Source organism: Pleuronectes platessa, chromosome 21 (assembly GCF_947347685.1).
Source record: "Pleuronectes platessa chromosome 21, fPlePla1.1, whole genome shotgun sequence".
Lineage (NCBI taxonomy): Eukaryota > Metazoa > Chordata > Actinopteri > Pleuronectiformes > Pleuronectidae > Pleuronectes > Pleuronectes platessa.
In genome coordinates, this window is record NC_070646.1 from 12,853,812 (window position 1) to 12,865,875 (window position 12,064).

Genomic DNA, 12,064 nt, shown 5'->3' on the forward strand with positions numbered 1-12,064 from the left:
ACACTGCTCTTATACAGAGTTATGGGTTAGGTTGTTTACACCCCCCTCTTACTGATGTAGTCACTCTGTGGTGTTGACTCATAAGTAGCTTTTTCAACATTGAGTGCTACAAGTAAGTTCATGCAAAGGCTTTTGTTTATCTGATATAAAATTACTTCCTCTTTACATCTTTTACACAACAGACATCATGACCTGTCATGGCTGGAAAAGCACACACTAACATTAGCATGGCTATAGGTGACATTTAAGTGTTCCAGTCACCTGTGGTGGAAGACGGATTCACATTGCTCATCAAAGTAGTATCATCACAATGTAAAAACCATGGTGCTGTGGCCCTGAGGAGCCAATCACAACACAACTTAAAATCTCAAAAAAATGTTTTATGTTTAAAGAACAACAGGAAAGAAGACAAATTCAACATTTAATCAATGGGGTTACAGTTAGATAACTTTCTCAAGTAAAAATCATAAAAAGTACAACAAAAGTAATGGCACATACCTTCGCCAAGGCCAAACAGTCCCTTTGAATTAAATGGCAAAATGGCGAGAATTTTGATATCTTGCAATCCGTAGCCGGATACAAATTTAGTGGATTGCTCTCTGACCCATATCGCATCCTTCCACCAAGTTCTGTGGAAATCTGTTCAGTTGTTTTTTCTGTATTCTTGAATACAACAACCCAAACCTAACAAAACCTATAACCTCCTTGGTGGAGGCATTAAAATAACTGAATTCAGCAGTAAAACTACGAATGAGTAAATATGCTACCATCAAGTCAAACATACAATCAAAAGTCTGTATAGGCTGTGTATATTTTTTTTTATTGATTCAGAAAATATACACAAATATCATAGTAATAAAGTTGAAGCATGGTAAAGAAATGTACAGGACATCAGTCAGCTCCTTTTCCCCTCGGTGACGTCTGTCCGTCCTGACAGGTCTGGGCCAAAATGTTAACGACAACCTTACTGTCATTGTCTTGCCACAATGGAAACCAAAACACACACAGACAGACACACCCACACACACTTGTGGCGGACTCCAAAGGTAATTGTTTCACACTTGGCTCCAGGGCTCTCAGGAGGTAAACAGTACTCTTCTCTCCAGCCTCATCTTTTCACAATCTGTCACATTCTGCCAAAAGGTATCTACATATTTTTACAGGTTTTATAAAACAAGAAAAATGCAAACGTAAAATGAAAAATACAAATGTAACACCAGAGATGTTGGGCACCAAGATCTAACAACGTCTTCTCATCGCCCGGAGTTACAAGCAGAACTGAGGCTTCGTCACATCAAACAATCTGGAGACTTTCCCTTCATCTTGTCCTCAACGCAAAGCCGTCTTATTCCTCTTCTCGCTCTTTTTCTTCTACATTCATACATCATCTGTTCCTCGTCAGTCTCGCCTCCTTTAAGACAAGCTTTGAACTGTCCCTCCTTTACTCCGACTCTTTAAAGGAAAGCTGAAGATGAATACTGAAGACAATAACACACAGACACAGACAGACAGCGACATTCACTGACGAAAAGCAGCCTTGCTCCAGATTCAGTTGTCCCCTCCGTCTCATCTTCTCCTGCGTCCATGTTTTAAGCATTCTCTTGTCATTTAAAGGCCTAAATACACTTTATGTTTGTTTTCCTCTCCGTAGTTGTGTATATATTCATTAATAGTCAAGAATAGTCACCGCAAGCAGCAGATGTCGCTCTCAAACATTAGCAGGTTGATAGTAGATTTCAATTTTTTTCATGTAAACCACAGAATATTTGAAATTTTGTCCGTTTTGTGCACTTTGATGTTTCTTTTTAGTTTTTGCAGTTTGAGCCTCTGAGTCGATGGGCAGGTGAATGTGAGTGAAGAAGAGGGGGGACCTGTGTGTGGTTTCATCCCGTCTTTTCCTCCAGCCGCACCACAAAGAAGCAGTTCCAGCCAAGAGTCATCGTCATGTCAGCGTATTGCTGGCACGCTCAAACAGCACTGACACACACACGGGTCGTCCTCGTCCCTGTAACGCCTCCTCCTCCTCTTGCTCCTCCACTCATTCATGTTTCATTCATCCGTTTGAAAAGTAAGGGGTACATTTGATACCCTGCAGCTGCTGGAGCACAAGCGAGAAAACAAGGGAGAGAAAAGTTAGTTTTTCAGTAAACTGAAGGAGAAATTGCAGCTGCCAACATTTTTCTTATCTGTACATTTGTAAACAGTTCAAAATAATCTTAGAATCTTCATCGATCTTTGTATGAAACATTCCGTGGTCAATTTTCTAATAGATATCGTGGAGTTATTTTGTGGAACGAAAATGTACATTTGTTAGGTTCCTCTCTGCCACCTCTATTGTTCAAATCACAACACAACACACATCTCTTTTTTTTCAGTTATTTTAAAGCAACACCTCATCTTTATTTCTTATCTTATTGTTGCTAAAGCTGACTTTGATATTCTGCTAACTACTTAGCTGAATATCAAATGTTTCTCTCTAGCCCGGGGTCATTGAAGACAAAAGACTTGGATAGCTGTTGAGGCATGTTCTATCTCTCTCTTTGTTTGTGTGTGTGTATGTGTGTGTGTGTGTGTGTGTGTGTGTGTGTGTCTCATGCGTGTCCATACCTGCCGCTGACCTGCAGACCAGCCAGGATGAACTCACTTTGCCAGATGTTCAAATGGCACACTGACCTATGGAGTATGGAGAGAAAGATGAGAAGCTTGAAGCAGCACAAAGAGAGACGACAGGCAAACACCTGAAGAACACCATGTATTTAACTTATCTAAACTTGGCCATGTGCACACCCATAGCATTTACCTGACCTGACTTCAGTTCTTTGTGGACAGAACGTGGCTTTTGTGATTTGTCGAGTCTCACAGAGGTTTTCCAATCAACAAAGTTATTGCTACATTTGCTAAAAATCATGTAAGGGGGACACGTAGACCCACAAAGAAACGAAAGCATAGCAAGCGATTAAAGGTTTGGACCATAGACTGTATGTAAAGAGGATAAAGGGGGGGGGGGGGCATGGTAGTGAGGTCATGCCAATATGTGTCTCAGCTGGCACTTATAAACTAAAACCAAAGTGACTGGAAACACAAACACTTAAACATGCACCAGTGTGAATAGAGCTAGCCAAATGTCCCATCAACTAACATGGAGGAGGCAGTAGTTATGACCAATACTTCAGCTAGCCACCAGATGGCGATCAAGAGGTTTTGGCTTCATTTTCTACCTCTGCTTTTAACCCATCTGGTGCAGGACACACAGATGCAGTGAGCAACCATGTACAGCGCCCGAGGAGCAGATGTTGGGGGAGTAAGGTGCCTTGCTCAGGGGCACTAGACAGGGTAGGGAGAATCCTCTTGGATTTTTGGACAGATCAATCCAGGTTCGTCTTTTTGTTGTTTCTCCGTGGAGTCGAACCAGAGACGAACCAGAGACCTTTTCTGCCCACAGTCCAAGTTTCTGCCACTAGTCCACCGCCTTTCCCGGTTCGGACCTGTCCTGAGAGATCTTTTCACCTCCGGACATTAAAACGCATCCTGAATGTGTCTCCTGTGACCACATCTCACTTCACGGCTGGATTTAAAAATAAACAAGCATTTGTTGTGTTCACATAGTCTGACTTTACAGATGTGTGTCTTTGTGTCAGCGTGAGTGAGAGATAGAGAAAAAGAGTGAGAGAATGGAGACAGGAGGGGCTGAATGAATCAATGAGCTGCGTGAAGAAAGAGTCTACCCAATTGAAAAAAATTGGAATCATTATGTAGTTGACAGTGTTGATATTGTGTTGTTGTCCACAAACAAATCAATGTATAGACACTGAGAAGCAGTAAAAGACATTTGATTCATTGTGAAACTGTAGCAGGTCAGATGACATCAGTTGAGTAGGCGACCATTCCTTTTGTGTCACATGCACCTTAGATCACCTCTGAATGTGATCAGATCTCAGGATGCATTCAGGACACATTTGTGTGTGTTTAATGAGGAGTGTTTGCCTGCAGAGTGTTTTATGAGGGTGTGTTGATGCCACAGTTTGATTTGAATATATTTCCTAATGCACATGTAAGGCCCCAACTCATCATACAGCGACGTCTCACAGAACCTGTCAGGTGACAGTCTTTTCCTACCTGCGATGCAGTGATGCGTGATTGGTCGAGGCGTGCAGTGAGGTCAGAGGAGGAGACGTTGGCCGGGGCCCCGCGGTGGAGCCTCATGGCCACCTTCCTCTCTCGCTCGGCTCGTTCTGCTCTCCCCGCCTGAGGCGAGCGGTTACCTGCGCACATATGAAGACAGACACTTGACGTAAAAACGTGATCCAGTTTTTCACAGTCACGTCCAAACTTCTGACACCAAACGCCGTGCTGACCAGACTGCTGCACGACACGCGTCGCCGGATTGGACGGAGCAGCAGCGTCTGTCTCGTTCCGGACCCTGTTCGCCGCCGACGGGTTCGGACCAGATGGCAGAGCTCGCCCTCCAGCTCCTCTCTGGCCTCCTCCTGCTCGCTCCTCCCCCTCTTTTCCCTCCCTCCTCTCCCTCTCTCCATCCTCTGCAGTCCGGCTGGCCCCCTGAAACACAGAGAAGCGGTCGAGATGTGAAAGGAGGGAAAGATTTTAACATCCAAGTTAGAATCGCTTTGCGAAAGCAGGACACTCACAAACTTCAGCATGTTCCAGTCAAAGACGTAGTCGTAGGAGAAGCCCTGTCGGTGGAAGAGGTTCCTGAAGAGCTGCCTCAGGTAGGAGTAGTCTGGCTTGTCGTCGAATCGCAGGGAGCGGCACAGATTCAGGTAAGTTGAGAACTCAGCTGGGAAACATGGGAGAGAGCGATAAGTGGATTTTAAGCAAAGACAGGTGAGCTGTCGAGCCTACCAGAAAGAATATGTTTTCTGTATTAGATCCTACTGTTGTCAAACTCTTGACTCACAGGGGTATCCCTTGCAGAGCACCTCAATGGGGGTGGACATTTTCTTCTCGCTGATGCGCTCATACTTCTGCCTCTTGGTGGCAGCCTTGAGCCCCTGCCAGGGCAGAGAGCCCAGGTTGAAATACATGAGAACGTAGCCCAGAGACTCCAGGTCATCTCGTCTCGACTGCTCTGTGGACGAAAGGACAGAACAGAGAGGAGATAATGATATGACCAAAACAACAAGTAAAAGGAGAAAGAAAGAGAGAAGGGAACAAGAGATCATCTGGGTCAACCTCTGTGTGGGCCGTCTTACCAATGCCCAAGTGGGTGTTGATGGAGGCGTAGCGGGCGGTGCCGGTGAGGTTCTTGTTCTCGCGGTAGGGGATGTGTTGGTGCGTTCGGGCGTCGCGGTACTTCTTGGCCAAGCCGAAGTCGATGATGTAGACAAGGTTACCCTTCTTGCCGAGCCCCATCAGGAAGTTATCGGGCTTCACGTCTCTGTGGATGAAGTTCTTGGAGTGGATGTATTCAATCCTACTGATCTGCAGCAGTGAGACAAGGGAAAGGCTTTAGTTTGGATAAAGAAGAGTATTGGTGGTCCTGCATGTTGTACCTCACAGGAAATGCCATATACGTATGCAATTCATAAGAAAATACTATTATTCAGCCGTTGGGTCGTTCCAGGACAGGGTGCTTTGCTGTGAACGTCCACCTAACAGAGACTTAAATCTGGCTTGAGCCATCCCACATACACCAGCACTTTCCTAAAAAATGGCGGCCTCACAGCTGGCAGATATGAAAGATAAACTCTTGGTCTTAGCTCTTGTACCTTTAAGGCCCGCCTCCTGATAAAGCCTACCCTGCTCTGATTGGCCAGCTGGCCCACTCAGTTGTGAGTGGTCAACCGCTTCAGTGCATGTAGGAAATGTTGGCCTCGGCTCTTGTTTTACCCGGCTGGCCGCTGAGCGTGCATAACGCAAATGTGGGGACTGTGATGTCACGTGACAGCTACAGACAAGGTGTTTCAGTGTTTTCTGTGGAGGAGAGAAGCTCCACTTACTGCAGACTTTGGGCTTTTTAACTTTGTGTGGTGTGATGTGGTGTGGTTTGGTGTAGTGAGGTGTGGTGTGGTGTGTGGTGTGTGGTGTGTGGTGTAGTTTGGTGTGGTTTGGTGTGGTGTGTGGTGTAGTTTGGTGTGGTGTGGTGTAGTGTAGCGTGGTGTGGTGTGGTGTGGTGTGTTGTAGTGTACTGTGGTGTAGTGGAGTGTGGTGTAGTGTAGTGTGGTGTGGCGTAGTGAAGTGTGGTGTAGTGTGTAGTGTAGTGTAGTGTATGGTAGTGTAGTGTGGTGTAGTACATTGCAGTGTAGTGAAGTGCAGTATAGTGTGGTGTAGTGCAGTGTGGTGTGGTGTAGTGTAGTGTGGTGGAGTGTGGTGTAGTGTAGTGTGGTGTTGTGTTGTGTAGTACAGTGCAGTGTGGTGCAGTGCAGTCTGGTGTGGTGTGGTGTAGTGTGGTGTAGTACATTACAGTGTAGTGCGGTGCAGTATAAAGTAGTATGGTGTAGTATAGTACAGTATTTTATGGTATAGTGCAATGTAGTGCAGTATAGCATTGTATAGTATATACAATTGTGATGTTCATATAAAAAAAAACACCCAGTTTGGGTTAAACTTGAAAAGTGACTGACCTGATATTTGACAACGTAAGGTTTTCAAATGAGTGAAGACTTTGATCAGTTATTTCTTTTGGGTATTTAATTCCCTCTACTGGTCTGTACTGGTTGCAACTCTACACGAGTGTTTGATCCAAAACTATGGGACAGTTTCAAAGGCCCCGGTTCTCATCGCCTGTTGAAATAATAGTTGAGTCATTGGTATTGATCGATAACTCCCGTCAGCCTGTCTGCAGATATATGAGGGTCATTTTATATTATGAGACAATTCAAATCCTGGTTATGCCTGTCGGAGGAGAGGAGAGGAGAGGAGAGGAGAGGAGGAGATAGGAAACGAGGTCACAATAGCCAAGAGAAAATGGGACAAAATGAACAAACGTGCCAGTTGCAGACTATAGGAGGACATATGACGGATTAAGAAACGCTCATAAAGGACGCCACAGGCTGACCTATGTGACGAGGATTAAGTCGCCTCCACGAGCCTCCATGTCCCAGATTGGAATTGACTTTTACGGCGGAGCAGAGCTGAAGGGACGGACCTGGTGGGGGGATGAGCTTTGTCTGGAGCCAGGAAACAAGCTTTGGGAGTTTAGATGCAAATTATTCTATGGTTTCAAATTCATTTAGCTCTAGTCTACAAATAGGGATGTGCTTTTATTGAAAGCTGTAAATTCCCATTCAGAGGATGACTTGCATTGTGTGCAAACAACGGTGAAAATGTAGTCAGCTGTATATTTGGAATTGCTGGATTTAATTTGTGCCTTTTAAAGGATCTATAATGCTGTTTCTACTTTGAGGAACCCCTTCATAAAGACTAAATTAGATCTGTATTGAGTATTGTTTTTGAGTTTCTCCTGTGTGTGTGTGTGTGTGTGTGTGTGTGTTTGTGTGTGTGTGTGGACTGCCTTCTGACAGTTTGCCTCACCATCTGGTCGGCCAGCAGCAGCACTGTCTTCAGACTGAACTTGCGGGAGCAGAAGTTGAACAGGTCCTCCAGGCTCGGGCCGAGCAGCTCCATGACCATGACGTTGTAGTCGCCTTCGGCTCCGCACCACTTAATGGACGGGATTCCCACTGTTGGGAGGAGGTGGTTGCATCATGACACAAGGACGAGTTATATCATTATTTATCATGTATAAAAAAAAATGTTTAGCTTTATTTGGTTATTATTTTCGCTATTTTAAACAATGTATAAGTTACTTTAAACCAACTTTTTCTTTCTTTGCTGCTCTGTTTTGTTGTATAATAGGATTATATATTACATTTGTGTTATTAGTTTAATAGAAAACATTATTTCGGTAATATTTTGGTAATGGTTAGTGGTAATAGCAAAGCTAAGAATATATATGACCTTGTTTTAAGTGACAATCAGTTTACAACAATGCTTTATCATTATATAGTTACACTTATTACTTAGTTACTACATATAGTGTTATTTTATATAGTTTGATTCCATTTCTATTGCATAAGCAGTTGATAGTTGAGGATTATTAATATATAAATTGCATGTTGCATACATTGTACATAGATTATGTATAACACTAAAAAAGCGATTGTATTTATCATTCATACAATTTTATACGACTGGATTTCAGATTTTTTACTTAGTGTAAGCTACTATAATGTATGAATTGTATATATAAATATTTTATCTGATCTTATATAGGCTTTATTTATGTTATCACCTCTCTGTCTGTCAAAGTGATGCTGTAACATGTAACATTCTCTCTAAAGAGCAATAAAGTTGATCTTGGGCCGATATCTGTTGAATCCACGATTACCATGTTATGACACTAAAACAACAGTCAACAGCCATTCTGAGCATGAATAAAGTCTCATAACTACCCTAAAATTTCTTGATTTAATTTCAAAGATGTGTCTCATTTTCCTGAAGCGACCTCACGTGCCCTAAACTGCCTCCTAAACAACTGTCATCCATCAGCAGCTATAAATACCTCTGAACTCATCCAGCAGCTGAACCTCCTCACTTCCTCTCTGTGCCCTGTAGTAAACCTGTCAAACCTCTAAATAAAAACTCTTTAGTGCACCTCACCTCCGCCCTGCATCATCTTGTAGAACTTGCTCTCAATGTGGAGCTGTGGATGTTTGGTCTTCACACATTCCAGTTTGATTGCCACTTCCTCTCCAGTAGCGATGTTGGAACCTGATGGGAGGAAGTTCCAACACATCAGCAGCAGCAACAAACTGAGATTCATCACACAAACAAACACCATACACACTCACCGAGGTAAATATCTCCGAAGGATCCGCTTCCTATCTTCCTCCCGAGGCGGTACTTGTTCCCCACCCTCAACTCCATGGCCTCTTAGTGTTTCAACTCACTGGAGGGGTCAACGCACACATGCAGACACACACACACAAACAAACACACAAGAGAGAGAAGCTGTCATCAATCACTGCTGATCAATAGAGTCGAAGGACACTGTGGTGCAAAGCTGCAGACTTTGGACGGAGCCCTATAGAGTGGCTGTATCCTTGAAGAAAATCTAATTGGAAAAACAAAAATCAGGCAACGAGATGTGAAAGAGTGCAATCACTGCAGGTCACTGAGCCAAAACAGTGACATGGTGCAGCCGGAGAGCTGCCTCACTGGGACTAGGAAGAGAAAGCGTTGCTCACGTCCAGCCGTGAAGTGGCTGAATGCACGTGTTGAAGCAAAAGTGCCCGAGATGTAACGCAACAGCCTGTGTGTCCTAATGAACAGTGCTTCTGTTGAGTTAGGGTCATCGCACAATAAATCCTGCTATATCCCAGAAGACGATGTGGGCCACTCAGGTGCACGAGGGGGTTGGGGGAAGAAGGTGAGAGCAAAGAGAAAGAGTGTGGAGTTGTATAACATGATTTATTCTGAGCTGCAGGGCGGCTGCTGGTGGTCGGGGGGCTGATGGGGACAGGATCAGCATCTCACAAACTTCAAATGAGTCTGGTCCCATATACAGTGCTAGCTATTTGCATAAACCCCCCACATTCCTGACTGGAGTCCCCTGACAGAAAGCGAATGAGTCACGTTTCCCTCAGCCTGCAGACCTCGTCTGTCTGAAACAAGAGGGACATGACCGAGGGCTTAAATCGTCTACAAGCCAGTTTGGCATTGCGCTGAATGCTGACTTAGGTTCCTCTCTATTTTGGCACTGCATTGGAACCTACATGCACCCCCGCCTCACCCACATGCACATGCACCGTGCAGGTGGGGGGAAATATGAGGCAGAGCCAAGCCGCTGCTGCACATGAACCAAACCCCTGTTACCTCAGGTTTCCCCTGTCTCAGCTTCCAGAGCTGCTGCTGCTGCTGCTGCTACTGTCAGTGTTACAAAACTGGGAGCTGCAGAAGGACTGCAACAACAAACACACACACAGACACATGCACACAGACACACAGACACACACACATTTACACCCCAGGAAGATGTGATGTTTTCACAGAGGATCTACTTCATGCAGCTGCTCCAGCTAACACGGGAGAGCGGAGGGAAGAGAGGGGGGGCTGATGAATGCAAAAAAAACAAAACCCTCACTGACCAGCAAATAACCGCACCCTCCTTATTCTGAGCCCCCACCGTCCCATGCACACACAAGCACCTCAATATGACTCTGTTTGTGTAACCTGAACCCACCCCACCACACAGACACACACCGTCACACACACAGCACCAAGCCCCCAGACACCTTGACTGGCCCGCGCTGCCCCGCCGCCACCTCCTCCTCACCGGGTGTTCAGTCCCGATCCGTGGGTTCGCCCGGTTCCGCCTCACTCAGGACCCTGGACAGCGACGCGGCGGCGCGGCTCCGGGCGGCTCATAATAACCTCGGGGATGTGTGACCTCAGCTGCCGCGTCCCACAGAAAGACGACCCGTCTCCCTCTCTCTCTTCCTCCAGAAAGAAAGGATGAATATGTAGAATTATCCGAGCGGACACGACCCCGGCGATTTTCTACGACTCTCCGCTGTCACGATTTCGGATTTCTAACGAGGAAAAACCAGACATTCAGCTCTCTCTCTCTCTCTCTTTACACTGGCGGATCGCCTCTCTCTCTCTCCCTCTTACACACCTCCACCCAGCTCTATCTCTCGCTCAGTTCACACCATTGACAGTTTCGATGATGTCATCCGGAGGCTTGCAGAGATGCCCGGATCGTCTTAAAGCCGCCGCGCCGCTGCTGCTGCTGCTTCTGGTTTCTGCAGGCGTGGATGAAGTGCACTGAGCAACCAGCAGGAAGCACAGACCTGACTGACCATTATCTACACTGGAGGAAATAAGAGCATGTGCAGGTTATACTGGTCTGTGGGGAAAAAAACTGCAAGAGGATCAGTTTCATGGTCTCTAATATTTATATATGGCTGCCACACATGTAGACGCAGATTTAAAACAAATCTGGACTTCAGGGTCTCTTTAGTTCTTTCAGAGCTGTATATATATATATAGGCCACTGGAGATTATCCACAGATAGATTGTATGGATATGAAAATTAAGTATACCCTGCCCCCTCTGGTGCTCTTTACATATATTACTTATCAACTTCAATAAATTCTGTCCACATAGGCAGTGGATTGTCAGATTTCCCAAAGTGTAGTTCAGATTCAGGACTATACAGCAATGACCAACGATCAGGGACCAAGTACTTGAGTTTTGTCCCTTCACGTTGGAGAGTCGGTGTAAATGGTTCGTCATTTCAATGTTTAAGTGGAGTTTCAGCCCCTCATGGTGTTCCTGACATCTTACTTTCAAAATAATATGAGGCGGCCGTGACTCACCTTTGAGTAATCTGTGATCTACACAATTCATCTTTTGATCCAAGTGACAACTGGTCAAAATTTGAAAAAGCAAACTTGTGATATTAGGCTCGAGAGGCCAAAAACATGTTTTGTGAGGCGGCTGTGACCCTTGACCACACAAATCTAATCAATTTAGTCTAAGGGAACATTTGTGTTGAATTTTAAAAGCTTCTCTTGGGATGTTAAGTTAAAATGTCCCACAAGGCAGAAAACTGCACTCACAAGAACAACAATTTATTTTGTAAGACAACAGCTATATTGAGCTTTGACCACCTAATTTGAATCAATTCATCATTTTAATCCAACTGACCGTTTGAACCTAATTTAAAGAAATTATCTTAAACTGAACTGGGGTTCACTGGAAAATTCAAATTCACCATTATGGCGATGCTGGGGTGTTTGCAGTCACAGAACACTTCTGGAGTCTCAGGTGTCTAGTGGATGTAGCGGCATAGTAGTGAGTAATCAGTAAATATACATTTTTAGGTGAACTATCCCTTTAAGGCCTTCTTGAGGTGCCGTGTTCACAGAAATGAGATGGATGTGTGGATGGACAACCAGAAAACGAGTCGGACTGGGTTTCGTCATCAGAAGCTGCTTCAGAACTTTGCTAGCAGATAGACTGGAGGGTGGATTCAGACCGAGACTTTCAGAAATACACCACAGTCCTTGGACCATACACATGGCTGCACTGCCCCAGCTCT

At 44.9% G+C, this 12,064-nt stretch overlaps 1 protein-coding gene across 1 annotated transcript; it reads right to left on the minus strand.

Annotated features, from left to right (window-relative positions):
* Positions 1-845: 845 nt before the first annotated feature.
* On the minus strand, positions 846-8,886 carry csnk1e (casein kinase 1, epsilon). The gene is made up of 10 exons (XM_053413791.1): positions 8,811-8,886; positions 8,620-8,730; positions 7,492-7,640; positions 5,211-5,439; positions 4,916-5,086; positions 4,647-4,795; positions 4,356-4,557; positions 4,117-4,262; positions 2,608-2,673; positions 846-2,098 (listed from the first exon to the last, which is right to left on the minus strand). Exons 1-9 carry the CDS (start codon positions 8,884-8,886, stop codon positions 2,641-2,643), a joined length of 1,266 nt encoding a protein of 421 aa, XP_053269766.1. The 3' UTR covers positions 846-2,098; positions 2,608-2,640.
* Positions 8,887-12,064: the final 3,178 nt, after the last annotated feature.